The following is a 27,989-nucleotide window of genomic DNA, read 5'->3' on the forward strand; positions in this document are numbered from 1 at the left end:
TGTTTTCCTAGCTCGCAAGATATCCAAGATGGCTGCCACTGACTTGTGCCATATATGTGCCGTGCGCAAGGATGGGATTTTGTCTGAAGAAAGATGAAAGAACCTGTGGTGAAAATTATTGTTATTGTGAAGAAGTCAAATCAGCTGCTCTTATTTACAGCCAGAAATTTTGTGCAATTTGCTATGGCTCGCAAATTATACACAGCATGCTAGTGTTGGGGCGACTCAGTCGACTTAAGTCGGAGTCGCAACTGTTGATGCCATTTGACAACTAAACTTTTGCTATTGTCGAAAATTTCTCCATTGCCTTGAAAAATAACAAAGAATGATGTCGAGAATCATCAAACTACAGTATAACTTGTTGCATGCAAGCTTGTTAATTTATTATAGAAGTTTGGTGACTGCTAAGTTCTGTATCATTTTCATATGTATTTATTTACAACAATCCAACGTCCAAAATTAATAATCTGCCAAAGTCACCGACTGAGTCTAAGTCGCAGCTTTCAAGCTTCCAACTAGTCAACTCCAGAAAAGTGCATGTTGCCCAACACTACAGCATGCATATGAAAAACACATCTTTCTTTGATATTTGAATTCAACTCATACAGGTTGTTCTGTTCTGTTCACAGGTGGTCTTCCTATAGTTATGGAGAGGTTATTAAGGTACAACTGGTTCAGGCAAGTAGCGTGGTCTCATGCAATCTTCCAAACTGCCGCCTGTGGTGCATTGTAAGTATATGAAATGATTTGGCGGTTCTCAGGTTGGGCGGTTCTCGTGATAGGCCTATCTCTAATTACCCAACACCCATTACCCATAATACTTGTCCTGACCTTTCAAACTGCTACAATATACGTCTCTCAATGATTTTAAAAGACATAACTTAATCAACTCTGTTTTGTAGCTGTGACGCTTACTTCGGTACCCATAATCTGGTTGATATTCCGCGATTAGACACTGCACGTACGCGATATCGCACCGCGCGTACGTGATATCGCACCGCGAGAACGTGATAGCGCACGGACGGACACTCTATGATTAGTAAAACAAATGGTCTATTCCATTTGAAATCCATAAACCCTATTAGGCTATAGGGCATTGCCTCTAATTCTGAAGTTCTGTGGTCCACATTTAGGGAGGAAGTTATACTTTGCCAGCATATAGCTTGAGGTATGTACTCAACATTGCAAGTTGTTGCCCCATGCAAAAAGTTGCTCCTTACGAAGATATAGGACGAAAACAAAGAATTGCATAAAAGTAACGTATACTTGGTGCATCCCCCTTGAATTGGCACTATTTATAATTGAAATGGAATGAAACTGCAGAGATATGTTTGTCATCATATTTTCTTTGCAAATCAATATTTTAACAACCAAAATAACGGTTACTTTATGTAGATGAAAAAGTACGCGAGTTGATGTTTTTCATCAAAATGGGGCAAAATGGCCACTTTTCAAGAAACAAATGGACAATTTGCAATTCTACATGTTCTCTATGCTTCTATAAACATCTCTCTCTGGTTTCTGCTACCCTTATGGGATCTGGAATGAGCGTTTTGAGCGCTTCGACAGTATTTTTTTGTGATTAAAAATTGATATTTTTCACATTTTTGATATATAACAGTCCTCAAAGTAAATTTTATAAATCTAATGATATATTCTTAAAGTGTATGTAGCTGGGAGTAAAAGCCGACGATCAATTTAAAATTTTGACCTTTCATAGTGAAGATATTTTTTCCCAAAAAAGACCTAATTTTTTTGGTGTTTTGGGAAACAAATCCATATCTTCAATACGAAAGGTCAAAATTTTCAATTGATCGTCGGCTTTTCATCCCACCTACATACACTTTAAGTATAAATCATCATCAAGTTTACTTCAAGTACTGTTAAATATATCAAAATATCAATTTTTAATCATTTGCCATAAAATGTGTATTACATTGCAAATTTCAAAAAATCTAAATTATTTGATATTAGAAGAACATTTTTCGTATTCAGAATGCAATTCGATATGTCTGATGTGCTCTAATGTCTCACAATAAATACTGTCCAAACGTTCATACGCCATCCCTAAACACCATTCATATATAAATACAGTCAGAATAGTAACAGTTTATGAATCATGACGTTATATCCAAAGTAATTTCAAAAAGGAAGGTAACCATTTAGATATCAATGACATTTTCTTTAATTTGAGATATCAGTGACAACAAATGATACAGTAATAACCAAGTTATGAAACTAATTTTAACAAAAAAGCTGCTGAAAGAAACAAATTTGGCTTCCCGCAGAAACTTATGGATAAGAGTATGAGTATGGGTTTGAGAAATAAAAAAATATTATTAATCATGATGAACACATTCAATTGAAATCGAAATTATCTAATGGCGCATATGATGAGTTTCTTTGCCTTGGGTAAATTTCATGTACAAATAGAGAGCCCCGGCGCCCCTCCTCTGAAAATCCAAAAAAGAATTAAGGGTGTGTACATTTATTTGCTGGTGGAGATTTTTTTAAGGGAGGGCACTTTTACATTGTGCCTAAAATTTCATTTAGATCAAGGCAGCCTAGAGTGCCATATTACCATAGAACAGTAGAATATATCGCACGTATCTCTGCATAATCATAATGAGAGCTCATTTTTTATATTAAAATCGGATTTGGTATCTACCGGTTTATTCCGGGGGGGGGGGACACTCAACTTTAGAAGTGACGGTAGGCCTATGTGCCTGCCAATAGTCCCACTCTTTTGAAGTCGACTATACCCGATGACCCCCCTTTTTAAAAGTCATACCAGATGACACCTTTTTCAGGTACGGCTATACCTAATGACCCTTTCTTCTAGAATGGTATTATCAAAATGCCACAAAATAATGCGGAAACTTTCAAATTCTCTTATTTCTGCAAATTTGTATTGGAAATTCGGGTAATTTGGAACAAGAAATAGAATTTTGCTCAATTTTTTCCAATTTTACTCTACCGCTTTTTTGAAATGTTATACCCAATGACCCCCTTTAAAAAAAATATTATACACAATGACCCCCTTTTCATTTTGTTTGTACCCAATGAATTAACCACCCCCCTTTATAAAACAATATTTTGTACCGATAGGCCCTATTTCGTGACACCGGTAGGTATATACATACCTGTCACTTCTAAAGTTGAGTGTCTACCCCCCTGGTTTATTGACTGGGAAAACAGAGGGAGTATTGCCACTGAAATGGATCGCATGTGGAAAATAATTGTGCACAAACATATGTATATCGAGGGCTTCAGTGCAATTTTGGCCATCTGCATTTTTGGTGATATTGTGGGTTTGGGTACCAAAATAATGCTGAGAACACTGGGAATATTCTGGACACAAAGGGCTATCTGCATTGAAATTTCAAAATCAGACTTCCAGTGCAAAAGTGCTATTTTGTTATGTGCAACAACTTCCGGAAGACTATCTGAAAACCTTCCATAGAGTTTGGGGGGTTCTCTGCTGGTGTTTAGAGCAACAAAGGGCTATCTGTATGTTTTTGCCCATATCTCAAAATGCATAAATTGTAGATTAGACCCAATAGTTATATAACCTCTAACTCTAACCCTAAACTTCACCCTAACCTTATACCATTGCACAAAACACAGACAGGTAAATTGTTATAATTTATAACGATACATTCCTTTCCTATGGTATGATATTTAACATTAGATTTTACATTTTGAATTTAATTTTTTTGGACTTTTTCTTGCTTGCACTTTAAACTTCAGCTTAAAGTCCCATTCAGTGATCCAAGCGAAAGTGTAAAAAAATAAAAAATTGTTTATAATTTATATTTATAATTGTTTATAAATTACTTAAAAGTGAAGGATAAGTCATTCAAATTGTCATTTGAGATTTTTAGAATGCAAAATTGAGCAAACAACAAAGAAAACAGCAGAATTGACCAAGTTGAAGCCCCATTCAAATACATGTAGCTAATTTATACCCTGTCAGATTACAAATTCATGTAAAATGCCTAATTTTGTCCAAGTTAAATAAAATACACGGCTTTCGGCTAAACCACTGGCAGGTTATGTTAGCACATCTATGAAAGGTACGAAAATTTTTATGATTTTTACCCTCGTCCGGATGAGTAAATCACTGAATGAGCCTTTAATATCTGAATTGAAAAAAAAAATAGGAAATTAAACTGATTCATTTTTAAATTTATGTTATAAATCTGATTGACTTTTTGTGCATCTGTTTTGACTGAATCATTCTTGTCTACACTCTGTTTTAACACGCATGATTTGAAGGATATGAGGAGTTTATAACATGAGATGCGATTTAAAAGATGCCGGGTTCAGGGTAATATGGTGATGTCAGCAGTCCTGAATGCAAAATATTTAACAGAAACCACTGTAAGATATGTTCTCAGAACATAAAAAACATGTAGTATTGCAAAATATACTATTATTTCTTGAAAAGTGGACATTTTGATGAAAAACATCAACTGCGCGGTACTTTTTCATCTACATGAAGTAACCGTTATTTTGGTTGTAAAAATATTGATTTGCAAAGAAAATATGATGGCAAACATATCTCAGCAGTTTAATTCCATTTCAATTTCAAATAGTGCCATTTCAAGGGGGATGCACCAAGTATACGTTACTTTTATGTAATTCTTTGTTTTCGTCCTATATCTTCGTAAGGAGCAACTTTTTGCATGGGGCAACAACTTGCAATGTTGAGTACACACCTCAAGCTATAGGCTGGCAAAGTATTACTTCCTCCCTAAATGTGGACCACGGAACTTAAAAAGTAGAGACATTTTCCACCCTTGCCCTACAGTCTATATGAAAGATATCGGGTGATTACGATCAGCGAAGGTTCAAGCCTTGGGCTTGCCTTATGTGAGAATTCTCTTCCTTTCCCAAAATGTTCCTATAAGGTCGGAAATCCTACAATTGTGTTCAGCTACTTAACAAAATAAAATTGTAGAATTTCTTCTCACCCCATACACTGCTTAGCACGTGCAGATATATATATGTGCATGTCTCATTATTTGGAAGTCAAGTAAAGCTGTTGGTCCTGTGTATAGGAAGAGTCCAACCATGTGCATGTTAAGTGTCAGAATTATTTGAAAAGAGAAGAGGGACCATCTTGGTTCTGATATCTGCAATCAATCCTGTGTTCCAGGATCATGCATAGGTAAACTGTGCACGTTAAGCCTGTGCGACAATACTCAATATTGAGGTATGCACGGATATAGGAAGAAGAAGACTAATCTTCCACACAGGGGAGTAGATGTCAAATAGAGCAACCCATTCAGGTAACTCTGTTTGTAATTCACACTCCCTGTGTGGAAGATGAAGGTCATGTCTTCCACAGGGGGTGTATGGATTTCATCTGGAATAGCCCAATATGACCTGGTGAAGCAAAATGAGGACAATGTCAAAAAGTGCTTTATAATATAAAGGGAGTCTTCGGCAATCACAACATTATGCCTTATATGCAAGAAAAATAATTATCAAGCACGAATCACATGGTTTTATTTAAAACAAACTCATAGTGACCATAAAAACGAATAAAAACACCCGTCTCTCAACACGCGATATTCAAAATTCCCGGGCGCGGAAATTGTCGAGTGCAATGACGTCCCAGTAATACAATTAAGGCTGACGACAATTGAGCACAAACAATTCATACGTCATTGCACTAAGACTATTAACAGCCAATATTTTCACAATATGAAGGATCAGTCTCTTGACATGGTTGGGTGCTGCTCAAGGTGTCTGTGATGTCAAACACCTCAGTGAACACATACAGGGTGTTCCAAAAAAGAGGCCCCTCATTTCGCCCTCTTTTTCTCCTATTTCAGAAAAGTTGATCAAGTATATGTTGGTATGTAATGAGGGGCCTCTTTGTTTTGGGACACCCTGTATATGATGGACAAGTACATATTTGAATGAGCTTTAAAAATAAAACCCTACCTATACTCTATTTTTGTTCAACCAGTTTTGCCAATATAACATTTCTTTAGGCCTAGGCTCTTTGATGAGAGATAAGATTAACTCTAGTCCACCAGATCTAAGCTCTCTGATCATCATTCTGAGCAGGGACTCATAATGGAATAATAATGTTAATGTGACCAAGCTTCTTTATTATGAAACTTTTGGTTACTAGACTTATTAGTTAAATATTAATGGCAGGGATACATTCTGAATATGCTTCAGTATTGAATGATGGCTAATCTCTGTATCGTAATCATATCATAAAAGAAAAATTAAAGAAATTATTATAAAAAACAACAAGAATGTCACTAGCTTGATAATAATATTGTAATACTTGCACCTCATTCTAATTTAATTATAATTTATGCATTTGTCTTTTTATTTGCAGTCTTATATTCATGGTACCATTTGGGTGTTCTCTTTTTCCTCAAAAAGCGTAAGTAGAACTATGTGTATGTATATGTGACCGTCCAGGTCGAAACGCTCGTAAAGTCGGCCCCTGGTCAAATTTGTTTTCTTCCGTGTTTAGAAAATATATATCATAAGCTTTACAATGATATATCATTTGACTTCAAACGATATCCAGAAGCGGAGTTATAACTTGTTAAACTTTGCTCCTTCAGTAAAAGGGAACATTATTTTGGCACGACATTATTTCTTTTTTTCCACATTGCTGGTATTAAATATCAAATGGTCATAATTGGCGGTCACTTCAAATCATCCCCAACTGAACGAGGTTCAGGAATGTCCTCTCATTGTTAATTGTTGGTTAACCCTCCACTTGAAAAGGATTTAGCCAAAGCAAACAAAGACTTTTAAGTCTTTGTTTGCTTTGGCTTAAAAGCTTTTTACTAATGCTATACATAAGTATAAGCTTATTATCCTCTTCAACAATAGGATTAAAGATTGGTGTTTGACTGGACTAAAATGAGAAACATGTCGGACAAATATAGGGACATATGAATGCAACCTCTATGCATATTTTGCACTGTAACTCGAAATACAATTTGCCGACTTTTCGAGTGGTTTGAGATGGATGGTCACATATAAGATTTATTAAACAAGGGCTTATATGCCATGGGGGATGTTATATATCATGCGTGACCAAAGATTAACACAAACAAGTTTTTTTTTCAGGATCAGGCACAGGGTTTACTTTAACACACAAAACATGCATATTTACGCGTTCACACACTTTGCTGACCCCTTCAAAATTTTGAAAACGTACATGTTCAAATATTACAAGATTTGAATATAGAAACACCAATATTGTTAAAAACTTTTTCCAAAATAAAAAATACCCCTTGGGCAATGTTTGTGACCCCTTCAGAGATAAAATTCACAATTGAAAGGGTCCAAAAATTTGAAAATACCCCTTCAGCAAAATGCTTAAAGAAAACCCAGATCAGGCACTGTACGAATGTATCATGAATAGCGTATCTAAAATAAGGAAATTGACAATAATTCCAGTGTTTAGGATAAAAAGGTTTTTGAGACTTCATGGTCACGCACAGGGATAGGGACAAAAACATTTCACCACCAATAATATTTTAAGGATGTGTGACCTCACGGTGGCCTAAAGGCGCAAGCTTCATTATCGAAAGGTTGTGGGTTTGAGCCCGACCACGGCCAGTGTGTTGCGTCCTTGAGCAAGATAGCTTAATTCCCAATTGCTTCACTCTATCCAGGTGTAAAATGGGGAGCTGCTGGGGGTAATCACAATCTAAGTTGGCTGAGAGTACCTGCGCATCAGTTGCAGACTTGTTGAAGCGAAAATGATTCTGATATATCCTAATGGCAGCAGAATAATTGTTGGAAGTGTGCTGATACTTAGGACATGCTTGGGTGAAGCACACATTAAATCACCTACATTTTTTTAATTTTGTGTTGCTACCTTAGCATGAGAAAGTTCTCAAATGTATGAGAGTTGACGGCCTTGAACAAACTCTATTTGAAACTTAACCTCCATAGGTGGAAGATTAAGGTTGAATCTTCCTTATGAAATTCAAATGTAGCTGCCTATGTGTTTATTCCATTTGAAATATGTATATCCTCAATCAACTACCCCTAAACTCCCCGTGCATAGGTATGCCGAGTAATGTGCTGCAAGTTGTGTGCCAATGTTCAATATCATAATATTTGCACAGTATTACTGTGCAGTAATAAAAACTTGTGGTACCGTATAGCTAAAAGCTTCATATTATATAATAATTGTCTTTTATTTTAATTTATTTCCAGCTCCATCGCTGTAGCTAAACTAGAACCAGAACTAAGAGATGAAATTTATAGCAAATATGGTGATGGCATCCAGAAGGTGTACTTTTTAACAAGGGATTATGATGACTGCAATATGATGAGGAATCTAATGATGATGAGGATGATATTATATAATAATTGCCTTTTATTTTATTTTATTTCCAGCTCCATTGCAGTAAATAAACTAGAGCCAGACCTGAGAGATGAGATTTATAGCAAATATGGTGATGGCATCCAGAAAGTGTACTTTAACAAGGGATTATGATGACTGCAATATGATGAGGAATCTAATGATGATGAGGATGATGACTGCATTGATGGTGATGAGGACTCTTATGATGATGGCATCCAGAAGGTGTACTTTAACAAGGGATTATGACTCAATGATGAGGAGGATGATGTACTCTACTGATGATGACGGCAATGCTGAGAATTAATATATTTTCTTTTTCCACATAGTGGTCATCATGCATCGCGATCATTTTACTATACAATGGTTCACATCAAGTTTGGCAGTGTCAAATTGCATTCACAGAGCATGCAGGCGTACAATGTTTGCTTGTGTGCACACTTGCAGCGCAATTGCGAAAATGCATTGACGTCACTACCGAACTTCAGGTGAACCAAAGAATAGTATGATGACCGCAATTGATGTGGAAATAGTAATGACCAATACTGTGTGCTTACCTGGCCATGATTCTGTATGTACATAAAATATACCTAAAATATAAATACAACAGAGTGCATTCTAATTCAGTTGTTTTATAATATGATGTGCTTCCAGTGGTTGCTGGGGAGAGGCTAAAATATGCAGTGCATCATGGCAAAATGTTGACATCCAAAGACTGCGTAATACAAACAGGGAAGAAATAAGATTGGGAAGTGTCACTCTGTATAAAAAAGAAATAAAACTATGGAGGCGCCATTACCCTGCCATCGCGTAGGCCTGGAACTCTACCGCGATTTCTACCGGCTGCATCACGTCCGTGCTCTGCGTTCAAGTAATAACATTACCCGTAAAAATCACGGGTTGCTGCATCCACGGTTATAATTAGACTTGCCGCTTATTAACTGTGGAGGGATTTACTGTTTGTAAACTTTTGAATTTGACTGTATTTAAAGCACATGATCAAACTGTATAGGGTATTTAAGTACACCATTGGGTATTAAAATTCAGCAAACAGTAGAATTCCATTGATTAAAAAATGGCAAAAATCATGAAAAGATCATGAAAACACATTTTAAAATATCACAACATTCACTGGAACCTGCTTTTTAGATGACGGGCTATGTATGGTTCAGGACAAAAATTGTATGGTATTGTGAATTTATTCTCAATGGACAATAGGCAAGTAACAGGTAATGTAGTGTGTTTATTTCACCATTTTGGCAGTGAGAGATACCCGAATATCCATTTCAGTATTTCTGGATGTAAAATTTTCCACAAAAAACTCTTGCTACTAAATCTGATGAATAGCAGTAATAATAATATGACAGTATACAAATATATACTGCCATGAGAGGTTCTGGTTAAAACTATGGCCCGAGGTGAGATCAATAGTACTATTGATCTCAGCGAGGGACCATAGTTTTAAACCAGAACCTCGAATGAAGGCAGTATATATTTGTTTTATATCCTTCATTCATAGATTTTTTGTTCATTGATTGGTTAAAAGATTACAAGAAAACTCCACCACCATGCTACGAATTAGGCCTATGTGTAGGGCCTATGCACTGGTAGTGTTTTTTAAAGCTTTAATACTCGTTGTCAGTGTAGGCCCTATTTGTTCACATTGTATGTTCATTCCACTATGCCGTCATTCATAGATTTTTTGTACAAAGGTTAGTGAAAAGATTTACACGTAAAAAGATTTAGGCCTCCATGTAAACGCGAAGGCCATCATGCATCGGGATAGGCCTCCGTACGCACTGCACTATGCCTAGGCTAGGCGGTCCAAGACTAGGCTCGCCCTGTCAGTGTTTGTTTTTAAGCTTACCACGTCAGTATCGGTCTGAATCTGACTCTGTTTTGGTCTGAAAACAGTACGATATTCCTGCGCTAGAACTGGTAACAAATTCAAATTAAACAGCTGAAATCGTGAATCTTCTTTAGCAGTAGCAGCCCACTTCAGCTTAATTTAATATTTCGCGATGTTTGTGTTGTCGTTTCTTGGCAGTGACAAAATATTCTCATAGTCAATGTAGACGGTCAATGTTATTCTTATGCTTTATGGACTGCGACGTGGGTATGCTGCTATCCGTAAATAGTAAATATCCAGAAGTACTATTTACGGCTTGGAGGTACTATTTACGGACGTAAATAGTACTTTTTGCCACATCCTCACAGAATAGTGTGTCTATTTTTGATCACATGACACACTTTTAACCAATCAATGAACAAGAATCTATTAATGAAGGATATAATATTATAAGAAATATGCATGCAGAAATGATAAATATATTTTATGGTTTATATTACGACTAAAATTATTATATTAAATAAAGTGGGTGTGCCCTAGCTCCCAATATCCCCTTTCTTCTCCCCTTGTCTTGTCTTTCTGTATGTTCCTTGCCATTTCTCTTTCTGCATGTCCCTTTCTCTCTTTCATCACCCACACCCTCTTGGTATCTTTCTGTCTCCTTATTTTCTGTGTCTGTCTTTTTTTCTGTCTCAATGTCCAGACTCTTAAGTCAATCCATTTTGAATTTGTGAGGGAGTGTTTATATCATTCTGTAATTTTAACACTTGTATGGAGCCTGGGTTTGACTCAGAATATGAAAAATTGTTGTTTGATTAATTTTGTTTTGTTATTTTGTACTTGTCTTATTTTGTATTTTGTAGAGAAGATTCAGTATTCGCCGTCGAAGTGACATGATTAATCGGATTAAACTACCATAGCAATTAGATGAATACAATTTTGAATATATCGCCCTGCTCTACAAGGTCACTCGGTACCTATGCATTGAACCATAGATGTCAAAGCACAAGGATAAAGACCTGTATCATAATTCTATAGAATATGCATATTAATGCTGATCACTCGCACCTGTTAGAATGGAATCTGCTTGTAGTGCAAGGCGATCTATTCAAAAATTGTATTCATCTATTGCTATGGTAGTTAATCTGATTATTATGACACTTCTACGGCGAATTGTGTACAAATGTATTTTACTACAATGAACTTGTTAGTTTATTGGGTCTAGTTAAAATAGTCAAAATAATACAGCTCAATGACTTTTCATTAGAAGTAACCCATGTAGCCCACACATAGCGAGCAAATAAGATTTCAGGAAAGCATCTCACATTGGTTTTGGAAGACAAATTATTTAGAAAACACCTACTTGTGTGTGTGTTGGTGCCTAAGCTATTTGGTTATTCAACTAGATCCAAATTCGCTGTCATAGTGCATGTTAGAATATGACCGTTGCTATGTGAACTGGCTGACACTTTCTTTGTTACGAACCACTGATCGAAATGATCACAACACAAAGCCTATGGCATATCAAAATTCGGAACAGGTTTATGAGGCCAGGTTTGAACCAGTAACCAATGGTTACTAACGTGCACTATGGCAGTGAATAAGGCCTACTTTATTGCATGCTCTGATACGTGTCACTCATATCATGTATATACATACAGTCTCTGGCAGAGAAAAACAGCACTTGTTCACTAGGGTGATTCAAAAATACAAAATCTTTGATTTTTTAACGGGCCAACCCCTAATATTGTTCATTTTGGTGTAAAAATACATCATGCAAAATTTCATGAAATTCAAATAATTTTTTAGAGGGTGCGTCCAGGCTTTGAAGTTTTGTGTGTGAAGTCTATGAGGATTTTTGGTGATTTTCACTCAACCACCAGAAAGTAATAATCAACTTATCCAACTATGCTATAATACTGTTAGCATGTAGTCTTAGGTATTCATGAAACAAATATGTAAGAAAAATTAAATGAAAATATTGACAAGCGGAGAAAATTCAAAATTTATCTCAATTGTTTCAATGGTGGGAAAGCAGTAGACAGAATAGCCAAAACATTTGGCCAGTCCTCTGGCCACAGGAAAATATTATAATTAGGATAGCCTATAATAGAATGAATGAATGGTATAAATATTCTCTATTGTGTTTTCAGCTTCAATGACCTGTCATCCACTTGGAAATACTATAGGGTTACTCCATATGAAATCAAGGAGGCTCCCCACCTGACCCCCTCAGATTTGCTTTATATTTTAGTCATATGTTGTACCTGTAAAAAAATTAAAAACCTGCAAATTTGAGGTCTGTAGCTCTTACGGATTTTCTGTGGCAGCCATTTAAAGTTGGAGTAGGGAGGTCTAAATTTGGACTAAAAAGTTGCCCTTTAAATAAATTTCATCTTTGAGAGTCTGTGCCTTCTTTATAAAAAGAGCGAGAGGTCTGAAACCTTGTACACACACTAACTGCATGCCCAATTTTTCCAAAATTTCTGAATCACCCTATTGTTCACATTATGAGAGCATGCACAGGGTAAACATGGGAGTAGGGTTCTGATTGGCTGATTCAATCAACAAACTGATAACCTGATAGGCCGATTATGCGTCAAAGCATTGGTCCGCGCAGAGCAGCACGTATGTCGCTCATTAACAGGGCGCTAGCGTTAATCAGAGCAAAAGACGGCTGTACTGCTATAAGCACCAAATGATGCTTATGGTCGCTAGACTGTTGAGACATCAATTCTATTAAGTTACCCAAGTACTTGACCCAAGTACTTGAATATGATTATTTTATATATTGGTTGAGTACCTTTGATATTGGGCTATTCCAGGTAAAATCCATACCCCCTGTGGAAGACATGACTTTAATCTTTCACGCAGGGAGTGCAAATTTCAAATGGGGTTACCTGAATGGGTGCATGACTCAATTTGAAATCTACACTCCCTGTGTGGGAGATTAAGGTCATGTCTTCCATTGGGGGTGTATGGATTTCAACTGGAATATCCATTTTACTTGCCCAATAGTAAATCTGCCCAGCATGTTGGCATCTATTCCATCTACACTTCAAACATTCACAAAGAATTCACAATAATTAGAGAATTCAATTCAAATAAAAAATATCATAAGTATTTCACATTTTAATCAAATTAAATTCTACATTATTATATACCTAGGGCTTAAAATCGATCAGTCCCGTTGTTGCAGTGCGCCTCCCATTGGTTCAAATAGCGAGTACACGTATCACGTCGATGCACACGCGCTGACCCGTGTGATATGGTGTCATATCACACGGGTAAGAATCAATAAGATTGCAGGAACATTCTCAAGTGTTTAAGAATTGCATTATCTTTACTAGGGAAATGACAAATCAGAGCTTGTTTTTTTTATCTTTCCACAGTATACACCAGGTACACTGTGCTTTTATTTTATCAACAGGTTACATACAACGGAGCTTGTTGCTTTGCAAGCTACAATGGAAAGAACAGAGATTGTGGTTTGTGCCACCTTGTTGCCTCCGGACTGAAGAATGAAGTTGACTGAATTGAGTGCCACTTCAAAAGCATCCATGATTTGTTGCTTGGCAACTCCAACTCCAGTGGAAAAAGCAGGGTTTTGGAGGAATATGCAATCATTGCAATGATTTGCTCTCCTTTAAAATGTATGTATCATCAGTACAAGGAATATAATCACCATTATACAAATGGTTTGTGTGTGTTATCACCTTTTTGACATAATCATGACATCATGCACCACTGAATTCAAACTGACACAAAAGTTTCACCTACCACTGGTCCTGTATCCATCCAGCTCAACATGTGGGTAAATTTTATGCCCATCACAGCGATGTTCCATTCCATCTCCTCATATGACACCGGTGTGTGGTGCCCTAGCTGTACTGATACTAATCCAGGACCTAATGTGTGGTTATGTGCTTGATCATTTTCTGCTTCTCGATTCCTGAGCATTGGATTTGATCACAGATACCAGCATTGTGTTAATGTTCAATTCAGTGCAGTGGTGTACCTCAAGAACCAATGCTGGGACCACTCTTGTTACTCTACATTCTTCATCTTCATGATATCATTTACTAAAACGTGACTGCATTAATAACAATATTAACAATTAATCTATCACTATACACCGTGGAAAGATATGTGTGATTTTGTGATATATATATTGGCTCCATGTTCACACTACTGGAAACTCTTGAAAAGATTTCACCAAGATTGCTGGTATTTATGTCATATTATTGACTGGATCTGTAGAGCTACAAAGAACTCATTCTGACTTCAAAATGACTTATTGGGCTATTCCAGTTGAAGTCCATACACCACCTATGGAATACATGATCTTGTACACAGGGAGAGTGAATTTCAAATGCCGGGCCGGGTCACCTAAATGGGTGACTCCATTTGAAATCTACACTCCCTGTTTGGGAGATTAAGGTCATGTCTTAATTCCATAGAGGGTGTATGGATTTCAACAGTGGCCCATTGTGGGAGGATCGTAATCCTTCATGATCATTCGGTGCCCGGATGTTTCATTATAGTTTGAATTGTTCACACACTTTCATATTAACATACATGTACATGTATAACAATCATCATTGAGCGAATTAAGATCAAAGTGCAGTGGTCATGGTGGAGAGATGTACACATGGAATACTCACATAGACTGCCGTTAACACTGCATGATGACCACTGAACAAAATACCGTTCATATTGTGTTGAACTAATGAAAATATTCTCGTGTGATTTTGGTTTTGACTATGCATAGCGTGATAGTCTGTCAGTGCTGATGTCTGGCCTTGCTGTTGTGACAAGATTGCAGTACTCTGAGGTTCTAAAAATATGTGTTCAACAACAAACAGTAAAAAGGTCAATTTGAACACAACTGTGCAGTAACGACCACCTCCCTTCAGATTCTCAGACCTTCATTTCTAGTCTAGAAACTGGTGGAGTTTTATTATAATCACTCTAACTGAACGACTTTATTTTTTATGGAGCTCAACAAGGAGCTCAATTTACAATGTCCAATGATATTTTCAAGAAACGAGGAGCTTGATAAAAAGTGCTCCTGAAATGTTATCAGGAGCTCTCAGAGGAGCTCCAGAGCTATTAGAGCTCCTTAAAAATGGAAGGTCTGAATTCTGGGGAAAAGTATGCCACTTTTTAACACATATTCAGTTTCTCATTCACCAACCCAGAAAGTTAACTGATGGGGGGAGGGGGTGGCAGTCTGTTTCAATGGAGGTGAACTTCACACTTTGTGAAAAATACTTTGCATTAAGTTTGTGTTTTGCACATAATTTGGTCTTGATTATCACATAACTAGCAAAGTATTGGTAATGAATGACTTTGGACGTGAAGCACTGGTTCATCTTTGTTTTGGCCATTAAGTTGTTTACCTCGCCCAGTGGAGCGCGTATGCGTAGCCAAAGCGTAAGTGACAACATGTTTTGCAGAAATATGGAACACGTAACCAAGCGTTAAGCTTTACGTAGATGTGTAACGGCGCTAATCGCGCTTTGCAGTACGCTATTATGAGAGAAGAACATAAAGTTTGTTGCCCTGGCCACTTTATTGTTAATTAAAGGTCTTTTATGTGATGCGTTTCAACAAATCATAGTGCACGATTTTTGAATAATGGGTCGTGGAGGTAATAGAATTAATTATAAACAGACACTTATATTTGAGCTGTTAGATGAAATTATGAAGGAATAATTAATCTCATTAACAAACAGTCTATAGAAACTTCTCATAACTGGATCGAAAATTAAAAGATCTTGAAACCATTTACCCTTTTTTTACAGTATCCAAGCTGAAGGAGACTTTCTGGATGCATCATCACTATGGCAGACAAAGACCTTCATCTCTCACAGCCATCTCTTGATTTGGGAGTTCCACAGTGGGATCAGTCTACAAGGCGGCTGGATCTTGGAGTACCACGATGGAATCAGTCAACATTTATTGGGCGATTCAAACACTTTCTCAACATCACTGATATGAGACTTGGCGTATGTAGTGATAAGGAGTTGGAAGATGCAAGGAATTTACTGAATAAATACAGGTAAGTGCCTTGTATACAAAAGGTCCAGGATTTAATCAAATGAATAGGTAACTCATGAATGAATGAAAAGTTCACACAATTCACACAACTATTACTATTTGAGCTGTGGTGACCTGCGGCCGACATCCATAGACCTTCGGGGCCAACTGATGCCGCGCTTGTCTTTGGGGTGTACCAGTATGTTCCTATGGGTCTGATGTGGTTTCAGCCGAGACGAGGGCAACCACTTCCTACCCCACATTTATGACCAATTACTTCACTCCAAAATACCACCAACAGGAAACAGACATGGAGTGTGAGAGTTGCTCAGTCAATTTGAGAAAGTAGTACACAACGTCATTGAGGTATGTTTATGATCTTTACACCGAAATAAATTTGGATTTGTACACTAGAACATTTGCAAATTATGAATTATTAGCAATCCTGATGAATTTATTTACGGATTGTACACAGGTTAGGTGTTGAGCCACCAGGCACCACAGAGGAGCAGCTGTGGTACGCACAGAAACTCTACATGTCGGCATTTCATCCTGACTCAGGCCAAAAACAAAACGTCTTTGGTAGAATGTCATTCCAGGTTCCAGGTGGTATGATCCTTGGTGGTGCCATGCTGACCTTTTACAGGTGAGGAATATTGTTGTGCATATAAAGTTAATTTTTTATTACTTCCGTGGTCCGGGTACGCGCTGGTGAATAGGGATCGCGTAGAAGTGAAAGGGTCGCCTACTACGCGCCGCGCCAACGACCAATGGGTCAACCGGCTTGTTTTCAAGTGCTTTGATCAGCCAATTAGCGTGATTGTTTTATTTCTTCTGTGTGTACGCTCCTCTACGCTTGGCGCATAGCTCGGACCACGGAAGTAATAAAAAATTAACTTTAGGGGCATGTCATAAAAATTACCGTATATTCTATCTAATGATGTTTTGGGGGAAAATCTGGGAATAACTGTAAACTACCTACTGGCCTCTGCACCCTAACATTAACCATAACCCTAAAAACCCAGAGGGGGCACTCGAATATGAAAGTGACGTACCTGTGCCCACCAGCGTACGAAACTAGGGGTCTATCGGTCATTCGGTGTTGGCATTGTCAAAAAATACAAATTTTGTATGGAAGAGCCCAAAATTTCACATCGTTGACAATCAAAAATAGCTTTTTACCCAATTTTACAGTACAAAATAGGCAAAACTCATTTATTTTGCTCAAAACGCACGCACAAATTTCAATTTTGAGGACTAATTGTTCAAGAAAGGGGGTCATTCATTGTAGGCTACCGCTACTGCTACTGTCATTGGGTGTAGGATTTGCCCCCCGCCCTAAACCCTATCTCTTACCTTAAAACATAGCCAGGATGCAGAGGGCATTTTATAGTTATGGCTTTAAAGGAAAATGACTGTAATTTTGCTTTCAAAAATCTGGAAAGTCAACTGTTTACTCACTAAATTTGCCTTGGTTGTTGTAGTGCTATTAGGCTTGACAGATGTGACTAGACACTGACAACTTACTACTTTTTTTAATTGCATTACCTTCAGAATTTTAGAATTGTACATTTGCATGACCATATGTGCCCATCCACCACAAACTGGTCGTAAAGTCTGCATTTTCCATTTTGAGATACAATCAAAAACAGTATATGGATTTCTATGTAAAATATAGTAGGAATTTGACCTTTGATGAACCATAACTTCACTTCCAGATGTCAGATGAAGCTGGTTGAGGTGTCATTAAGCTGAAAGTGAATTCTTTCAAAATCTGCAATAAACAGAAAATGATCTAGAGCTGACTTTACTACCACTTCATGGTGGATAGTCACATATTTGAATTGCACATGAAAAATACATTAAAATGAGTACAAACAAGCTTGGTATTGGTTAAGTGGTTCTTGAGATAGCTCTTGATATTTTGAGGAACTAATATGTGTATATGTATGTGTATGGACAGCTTATAATGTTTTTGTGTGTAATTGGTAACAGGACAATGCCAGCTGTAGTATTTTGGCAGTGGGTAAACCAATCATTCAATGCGCTTGTGAATTACACCAATAGGAATGCAGCCTCTACTATTACCAACAAGTAAGTCAATTTGTTTCTTGCTTGTAATATCAGTATTCCAGAAGTCCGTAATTTTGAAAATTACAACATTTCTATAATACCTAACATTATTGGTTAAATTAGTATCCTGGTGCTTAATGGTGGGTTCATACTACATATGTATCCATCGACTCATGTCTATCGACATTGCAGGATGTCTTTCTGCTCACCGTGAGTGACGTCACTGCAATAAAATTTGACATCACTGTCGGCAGATGTCTCAGTCAAATTTGTGAATTATTTCACCCTTGGCATGTTGGGTACACCCAGTGGGTGCAGTATTTCTAAACAAATGCATATGCAATGTCTGCATCGTCTTCAAGTATGTGACAAAGAGTGGCATCTTTTCTCTTCCTCTCTCATTGTCATAAAATCTCTCGGTATCCAAATCGTCAGATGATGGGTGTTGAGCAGCACAAAAACCCAACCATGGTATAACTGGGTGTACTGTAAGAGTTGAATTGCAAAACTGCTTAGGGACCATTTTTTCAAAATTGAGTTTTTGATGTTAAGTTATAGTGCCAATAAAAATACACATTTTGGTGCTTGTTTGACTTTCATACCGCCTTCCGTTCCTGAGATATCGTAAATTTTCCCTTTCGGAAATCTTCGGGAATTTCCGGAAATTCGGACTTATAACGGCTATAAAATTTCCGAAAAATAATGTTGTTTTACTTTTTTGATGTTTTACGGTAGCAATCAATAGTCTTTAACTTTCAAAACCAAAATTAGTTGTTTTTGAGTCACCATGTTTTAAAAATTTAACTTTAATTAACAAAAGATGTTACTCGGAAATACTCAAAAATGGCGAAAATGACATTTTGATGAATTTAATTAAAAAAATCATAATTAAAAAGTAAATGAGATATTTAAATTTTTCATTTTGATTTTGAAAGCATTAATCAAGATACATAATACCATACCAACAGATGGGCTCAACTCTGATATTAAAGATGTTTTTTAGAAATAGGGTAAATGAGTTTCCTTGCAAAACTGCTTACATCCATAAAAGGCATGATATAAAGGTAATAATAAAATAAATACAAAGGCTAAAAATTTGTACCAAACTTATTCTTTTAGTTTCTTTCCATGAACACTTCGTTCAAAACCAAAATGAATCAAATCGAACAAGTAATTATTGCACAGTTAAAAAAACGTGTTTTTCTCAAAAAGTCAAAAATGGATGTAAGCAACAGTAATTCAACTCTTCGTATGTGTTCATCTGTAGAGATATCCACCAATGCGCAAAGATTAACTATGCACCCACCATAAGGCAACATTGGGAATTTACACACAAAAATTGAAAAGACCAGATTATAGGAATGCAGTATAGAGATACATTGAAAATGTTTGCATTCTGAATATCATCAGTTAACTTTTGAAATTATAAATTGAGAGAATTGGTAATTTGCAACTGTATATCATTGCCATGCAATGTTAGTATTCAAGCAAATTATTTTACAGAACAATCAAATATGCCTGTCCACTAACTATTTCACAAACATTAAGTCCTCCAACATTGCTAGATTTAATGGAATAATTTTACAATTTTCTCACATATTTTGCAGACAGATTGGTATGGCTTATGTGACAGCTACTAGTAGTGCATTATTGGTTGCCATGGGTTTTAACTCATTGACCAAGGTATGTGTAGTATACATATAATAAATTTGGGGATTTATAGTGCCATAGGCCTCAGCACAATTAACAGAATTTTGCTGCTCGCTGCAACCCAAGACCATTTTACAAAATTTAGGGATGGAGCTCAATATAGCTACAGTCTCCTATACTACATATAACCATGGCAACCAGAATCAAGTCCCGGAGTAAAGTATGGGTAAACCGAGACAAATTAGCCGTTTATTGATAGCATAGTTTAGAAGTAGATAAGCTTTGTTCTTGGCATAGGATGTCATCTTGCAACCCTGAAGTTGCATTTTTTTGGCCAGATGATTTATTCTTATGCAATATTGGACCATTGATAGCTATCAGTGACTTTAGTTTGTGTTGTGATACATGAGCAACCACCTATTTTGCACATTAGGCAATTAAGCACTAGATGTTGCAGTAACATTGGTCATCACTTGAAAGTAGCTGGAGTGATTTCTCTTATGATTTTAAGCCATGGGCACTACCAGCGGACAGCACTATTTTGATTGATTATAAAGAGGGCTATATCATGTATTGAGCCAATCAGAGATATGGTAAGAATAGTCAGTAGGATCAAAGGAGATTAAGCTTAAAATTGCTGAGATACTTTATCTATAAGATATATTTTGATTGGTTAATCAGATGATTATATCATGTAATGAACCAATCAGGGGCACTGCAAGAAAGCCAGTAGTGCCCATCAATAATTCTTCCAATTATTGTATAGTCCACCTGCGTGAAGTGACACATGATCTTATCACCATAATATTAAAACCAAAGTGACTTGTAATCTTAATAATTATGTTTTTCTTATAAATCAGAAAACGCCACCATTGGTAGCCCGTTATGTTCCGTTTGTCGCCGTTGCTGCAGCTAACTGTGTCAACATACCTATGATGAGACAACAAGAAGTTTTACATGGAATCACAGTTTACAATGAACAGGGTCAAGAATTAGGCAAATCTAAGGTGAGTAATACTTGTAGCATTGGAAATAAAAATTGAGAGAGACAAGTTCACAGATAGAAAGTCGCTTACATTGTACCTCTTAAATTACTTCAGTTTTGCTTCAAAAGTACAAAATTTTCCAGGCTCTTGGCGGGGCTCCAAAACCTGATCTGCAACTCTCTTTGTTTGCTTGTCCTACAGCAGATCCCCATATTGAACAAAAAAAAAACTGTACTGTAAATTAATATGAAACGTTCGCCTAATGGCGCTATGGGCTCCCTTGACATAAGTGGAATTTTAGGCACAACCTAAAAGTGTCCTCCTGTAAAAATTCCCACCAGCAAATAAGGACACGGAACCTTAATTCTTGTTGGGATTTCAGAGGAGGGAGCTCTCTATTTGTACATGAAATTTAAGGGTTTACCGTCGTAACTAAACCATTCGATCAAATTTTTTTAAATTGACATATTTTGTACATTAATATGTGTAGATAATAAATCAGTTAAAAAACAGGGGTGCGGACCTCACTTTTGAGCTACAGCCGTTTTAAAAAAGTGTACATTTCCAAAAATCTCTGTACACTTCAATGGCAAAATCAGCAATTTTCTTAAAATAGACAACCTTTTGCGTTGTAGAAAAAAATTGTATCGATAACATTTTTAAAATTTTATATATGTTATGAAAAATAAAAAGCTCTGTAAATCGCGCAAAAAAAATTGGGGGTACCGGACCTTGTTTTCGCGTAAATTGACCAAAATAGGTCAAAAATGCATTTTTTTCTGCGACACCATGCGTAGTTAATTGCGTACATGTATATTTTAGTGCGTACTCAACGCGCTGGTATACACGCGATCTGATGCCGGATAAGCGTTCATTCGCATATGGCCACAAAAAAGGAATTGTCTGTTTACGCAGGAAAGTTTTCACTGTAAAAAAAGTTACCTAAGAAGTTACCATAATAGGAAATATTATTCTAATGATGTCGATTATTAAGACTTCATGCCTTAATATTCTTACTAATTTGGTGTATTTTGGCCATAAACGGGTGTAAGAAAGACTCCCATTCTGCAATCTGCAAAGATATTGGACCAAAGAGTTATCAAGTTACACAAAGTGAGGAATTTTCAGCTTTCACCATGTTCACCTGACATATGCCTGACTCGATCGACCAAAAAGAGGATTTATTAAACATGTTAAAGAGAAGCGTTTGACACCATGGCCGGAAGTGTTTGACTATAATAGGCCTACAATTTTTATAGGTATATGCCTACTTAGCATGCTTAGTGCCGTTTACCGAGAGGAAAACGTTTTTGGTCACAAAAACTATATAATACGGAATTATCTCGAGGTGGATTCATATCACATAGCAGTTCAATTAAATCAAAGTTAAACACTGGGTTGCCTATAGCTGTAGAAAAACGTTTGGCCATAGGCTATGATATTATTTTTGTAAATGTATGACACATTTTTTTGAAATTGAATAGTTTTGATGGTGTTGTCTATATCGCATGCATTATGAATTCAGTGCACGTAGTAGGCATAGGTCTTTACCCAATAACACAAAATAAATAATAAATAAATGTTGGATTATAAACTTGCCGTGTGGTGCGTTTCATTATGAAACGTTCTACAAACGTATAACCTTTAATAATAGGCCTATAATATACCGGTAGTGGTTACCCAACATTTAGGCCAAAATATTATTAAAACGAATTGACCAATGTATCCAACACTCGTTTAGGCCTAATGTTAAAAACAACAACTTGATTCTGTGTTTGGTGAGTAGGCCTATAACTTCATACCATCTATTGGACCCTACTGTCGTAAGCCTACTTTGGGGAGGGGTCCAGGTCCGTTATCAGTGGAAGCACGCTGGCAAAATTTGGTTTGTAGGTCTATCGAGCTACATGTTATATTTAAGCGGTCACTTTCTTGCGCTCAGCAAACATTGTTTTCTTTATTTTGTGGCCCTGGTTTTCGCCGGTGCGCAAAAATAGCATTGACACGCACAGCACGCATCGTTCTCTGCGATGTCTGCAACGCAATGCCGAGCACGACGCGGAGTACGCACGCGTTGAAAAGAGGCGCAATAGTCGAGTCGAATCGGGTGACGACGGAAAACCCTTAACCCAAGGCAAAGGAGCCCAGGTGCGCCATTAGGAGAACGTTTACGGTATCTCTACAGGTGCAATGGGGTATTCCATTTCAAGTCCACACTCCCTGTGGAAGATTTTGACAATATCTTCCACAGGTGGAGTATGAATATCCAAGGGAATTAACACATTAGGCAGCTCCATTTGAATGTTGTACACCCACTAAGAAAGATTCAACCTGAATCTTCCACAGATGGACGGTGAGTTTCAAATAGAGTTGGATAAGTGCTAATTCTATTTGAAATTCATGCTTCCTCTGTGGAAGATATTTTCAAAATCTTTCACATGGGGAGTGTGGACTTGGAGCCTGCATGTTTTACACAAGTAACCATTGATGTGCAAGCTCCTTTTGTTCTGATAATGAATGTTTGTCTCTGGCTGTGATGATCTTTGTATTCAATCATCTTTTCAGAAAGCAGCAAATAAAGGAATTGTTCAAGTTATACTTTCCAGAATCTCCATGACAGTACCTGGAATGTGTAAGTATGGTTTGAAAATATGTCCAATTGTTGGCTACATTTGCCTGACCTGTAACAATGGCCTAACCGACTAACTACAGCCAATCCCTTCACCATGCAGGTCTGTGACAGGTAGAAGCTATTATCTGGTAATAGCTATACCAGGTCGTTGACTAGATAATTGTTGTGTACAATTCATATGTGAGACAATTATCCTTTCAATACTGTAGAAGCTGATCACAGGCACTAAAGAAGAATGATTCTTAATCAGTGGCGTAGCCAGTAGCGTAGCCAGTGGGGTGGCAAGGGGGGCAGAGTGCCCCCCCTGACAAATAATGAAAGAAAAAAGTGCCCCTCTGACAAAAAAATGAAAGAGGAAATCTGGAGGGCAAAGGAAAAGAAAAGGGGTAAGAAGCCCCTTTTCCGCCAAAATTCAGCCCGATCATGGGCCAAAACAGTATAAAGTATAAAAATTTGCTAGCTACGTGCACACATTGTCCCAATGAAGCCCTTTTCATCCCAATCATGGGCGAAAATAGTGTAAAATACAAAATTTTTGGGTGTTACACGCGCTTATCATCCCAATAAAGCCTCTCTAAAAAACAAAACCAGTATATGTATTGTATGATGCAACTACATTTTTTTTGTGCCCCAAAATTTTATTTTGCCCCTCCTGACCAAGAAATCAGCCTACGCCCCTGGGCGTAGCCTCAGGGATGCTGGTCATATAAATGATATTTCAGAATTTTAGGCTTTTTTAGTACTTTTAGCCCAATCTTCGTCAAAGTTTGCCCCCCCCTTGAAAGATGACTTCCTCACCGTTGCCCTACCTCTAAAGGTGCCACTGATTCTTATTGATGCTTTACCAGGTCAACTGGTTCTTTTTACGCAAGAAAAACCTTGCGAAGCAAGAATTATTATCCTCAAGGCATGGCAGTATTTATTCTGTCTTTTTGTTTCCTCTTTGCAGGTGGTCTTCCTATTGTGATGGAGAGGCTGTTAAGATATAACTGGTTCAGACGGGCTACATGGTCTCATGTGTATTTCCAAACACTGGCTAGTGGTGCAATGTAAGACAGGAAGCACTCAGGGGGCTATCATTTTCTTTGGAAGGGGGGTCACAAATATACTGGGGGTGGGTGTCATAAATTTTTGGAAAGAAAAATAGGGGGTCATAAAATTTTTGATGACCAAAATATAGGGAGTCCCAAGATAACCATAGATAGTGTGTTTATTTTATTCAAAAAGACTGATTTCAATACAATTTTAGCCTGTTTAGGGGGTAAGGTGTATCGGTGTTGGTGGGGGGGGGGTCATAAAATTTTTGTTGCCAAAATAGGAGGGTCGCAATTTTATTGATGCCAACTTTTTGTAAATTTGGGACCCCCCCCTTGCTAAGAAAATGATAGCGCCCTTACTACATGTATGTAACCCAAATGATAATACTTAAATCATTCAACAAGATCAAATTAATCCTTTTCATCTTATAGTGGGACATTTCAAATATTATATTATAACATTTAGCAGAGGTCGCATTATTGCACGTCTGCGCGTCCCCTTAAATTTTACGATGCACGGAAGCTGTGTAGAAGAACTAATTTAGGGATTCAGTCTCATACTCTAGCTCAATGTTATCACAGCCGTGATTAATATTTTGGGTTTTTTTAAGTTTGAAACTCTTATCTCTTTCTCTGTATCTTTTTCCTCAGACTCATTCTTATGGTTCCAGTTGGTTGTGCCCTTTTCCCACAGAAAGCGTAAGTAAAACCAATGGTAGAGATGTACTCCAGTTCATCATCCGCTTCACATACTTCAGGGTATTGTTTTTAGCTGCTGGAGTACATCTATCGTCTCATATAACACGGGCGACATCATTATTCTAAGTAAAACAACGAGGTGAAGCCAAGTTCTTTTAAGCCAAAAATAATGATGTCGCGTAATACAATGGACAATAGATGCATGACTGCGGTTAAAAACAATACCTTTATTCTCATAAACACTTCAATTCAAATAAATATATAGTCAAATAGTAGTTCCGTTGTTGCTATACACCTCAGATTGGTTCAAATAGCGTGTATTGTGTCATCACGCATGTGCTAAAGTGTGTTATATTGTGTCATATCATACGCCTAAGTACCAATAAGATTGCAGGAACTTTTAAGAATTTACCTTAATTTCATTGATGTGTTTTCCTTTCAGTTCCATAGCAGTTGACAAGCTGGAACCAGACCTAAGAGAAGAAATTTACAACAAATATGGCAACGCTATCCAGAGGGTGTACTTCAATAAGGGATTATAACCATATTATGAGCAGATCAAAGAAATTGGAACATTATAGTAGTACTTGGACTCCTTATAGCTCTGTGGATAATGGTGCAAATATCACATCTGGCTTTTTTGGCAATTTTTCAGCACTTCCAAAAATGGATGATATACATATTTATACCTTTTGTCGCTTTGAGTTTGGTTGTGAAGTTGACACTGCATGGATTAGGCTGTGTAGCCTTAAAAGACGAGCACTGTTAACCCCTTGCCGATCTAACATGGCCTCTGATTGGTCAATTACATGATATCTTCATTTTAATCACCAATCAGAATGGAGCTTTGCAAATAATTCACCCCAATTTTTGTGTGTGGTGAAATTATTCTAACAATGTTACTGATTGGTCCAATTGATAATGAAAACTTCTTTTTGACCAATCGGCAGGTAGTTCTCATAGGGTTAACAGAATCACAGCATAATACACTAGTCTTGTTTATAAAGGAGGTACAATAATTGGAATGTTCTCTCACAGATATGCATTTTGATGTCACATGCTTGAAGCGACTCCAGATATTGGGAAGCATCAAGCATGGGCATAAAAGTTTGTTAGATGGTGTGTCAGCACATGCCATCACAATTTAAGTTGCTCATGCAGGGGTGTGCCTGGCAGGTTATGGCTCTGAGGGCTGTTGATTCAGATATAGCCAAAGATTGAGCATTATGAAACAATTTGACACATACCATAACTGAAATATTAATGTTAGAGTAGTGTATGTAAGTAGTACAGTACTGTTGTGATAATGAACCAAAATATCATTGTAATAACTTAGTACCAGATATGACTGAATATTGGGCTATTACAGTTAAAATCCATACACCCCCTGTAGAAGACATGACCTTAGTCTTTCACACAGGGAGTGTGAATTTCAAATGGGGTTATGGGTGATTCCTTTTAAAATTTACACCCCTGTGTGGGAGATTATAGGTCATGTCTTCCATGTGTTGTATGGATTTCAATTGGAATAGCTTATTGTATAGATTATAGATTTAATTGTGAGTGTTAATAATATGTGACCATTCACAACGAAAGGAAAATCACATTTGAGATAATACTTTCATGTTAGAGTTTGATCCAAGATGAGGTTAAAACAGGGACCATCTTTTGGAATTTGCAGGAGAGCATTAAATAGCTCTTCTGGAGCCTTTAATGAGAGCTGCATGTTTAGAGTAATTTACAATAGAATGTAAGGAGAGAATGGTTAACTGAGCAGCGTTCGAAATAGGGCCGGTCAGCCGGCCATTGGCCTGTAACTTTTTGGCCTGGCCAGTAACTTTTCTGACTGGCATCTAGTTGCCGGCACGGCTGGCCGGTAACTGTTTAAGGTCAAGCCCGGGTGGCCTGTAACTTTTTGAGGCATATTTCGAACACTGTATATGAGGAGACCTAAAAATCACTCTCCTATATCAGATTTAAAGAGAGCAGTAGAGTGATTACTCTCGGTCTCCTCAAAAGGCAGTCCCTGGTTAAAAAAAGCTTTCGGCAGAAAAAGGATATTGCATACCCTGATAAATTTTGTGACTAACTTTGCATTTTTCTAAAAAAGTATCTACACACTGGTAACAAAAGTTATGTATATTATAGGGGCAAGGATGTTAAGAAATGAGGTACATTCTAGCGTTACCTCTTTTCTTATCATAAATAACGTTTTCTTAGTAGTAGTAAGAGTATGAGCGGCGTAAGCCGCGAATATTCTTACAAACTAGTAGCACCCACCAAAATGCTCTTATAGGTAGGGGGTGTGCTCTTATAGCTATCTGTCTTGGTCTCAAACTTGTCATCAACTCTGTTTATCTATAAATCTGTCACCAACTTCAATTCCTTTACCTTTGACAAGAGTTGATCTACATATATAGGGACATGGCAGATAATTGGGTAATTAATTTCATGGGTCTGAGGGAGCAAGGTAGATGGTCATTGTATGTGTCTAGATTTATAGACTGTGTTTGGCAGTTTGTTGTTGTATGATAGCCTTGATTACTTCCTATACGTTATTTTTCATTTTTGTCTTGCTTTCTTTCTTCCTTTTTTCTTTCTTCCTTATTTTCTTTCTTTTTCTTACTTTCATTCTTTCTCTTCTTCTTACTATGCATTT

General features: G+C 37.1%; 2 protein-coding genes across 2 annotated transcripts in view; both read left to right on the plus strand.

Moving 5' to 3' along the window:
- LOC140163111 (sideroflexin-2-like) overlaps positions 1-11,030 on the plus strand; it is a 34,216-nt gene extending 23,186 nt beyond the window's left edge. The window contains exons 8-10 of the mRNA XM_072186488.1: positions 630-729; positions 6,365-6,412; positions 8,398-11,030. Coding sequence (XP_072042589.1) covers positions 630-729; positions 6,365-6,412; positions 8,398-8,497 — 248 coding nt within the window. The 3' untranslated portion in view covers positions 8,498-11,030. The remainder of the gene's footprint in view (positions 1-629; positions 730-6,364; positions 6,413-8,397) is intronic.
- Positions 11,031-15,963: 4,933 nt separating this feature from the next.
- Positions 15,964-27,979, plus strand: LOC140163110 (sideroflexin-2-like). The gene is made up of 9 exons (XM_072186487.1): positions 15,964-16,275; positions 16,729-16,899; positions 18,249-18,347; positions 19,934-20,009; positions 20,837-20,983; positions 23,528-23,594; positions 24,544-24,643; positions 25,283-25,330; positions 25,773-27,979. Exons 1-9 carry the CDS (start codon positions 16,058-16,060, stop codon positions 25,870-25,872), a joined length of 1,026 nt encoding a protein of 341 aa, XP_072042588.1. The 5' UTR covers positions 15,964-16,057; the 3' UTR covers positions 25,873-27,979.
- The last annotated feature ends 10 nt before the right edge of the window (positions 27,980-27,989 follow it).

Source organism: Amphiura filiformis, chromosome 10 (genome assembly GCF_039555335.1).
Source record: "Amphiura filiformis chromosome 10, Afil_fr2py, whole genome shotgun sequence".
NCBI classification, from domain to species: domain Eukaryota; kingdom Metazoa; phylum Echinodermata; class Ophiuroidea; order Amphilepidida; family Amphiuridae; genus Amphiura; species Amphiura filiformis.

Bases quoted from the DNA above. Each gene is read 5' to 3' on its own strand.
- LOC140163110 (XM_072186487.1), top strand. From the start codon at position 16,058: ATGGCAGACAAAGACCTTCATCTCTCACAGCCATCTCTTGATTTGGGA. The intron at 16,900-18,248 runs GTGAGGAATATT...AATTGGTAACAG, and splicing joins GCCATGCTGACCTTTTACAG to GACAATGCCAGCTGTAGTAT. The intron at 25,331-25,772 runs GTAAGTAAAACC...TTTTCCTTTCAG, and splicing joins GCCCTTTTCCCACAGAAAGC to TTCCATAGCAGTTGACAAGC.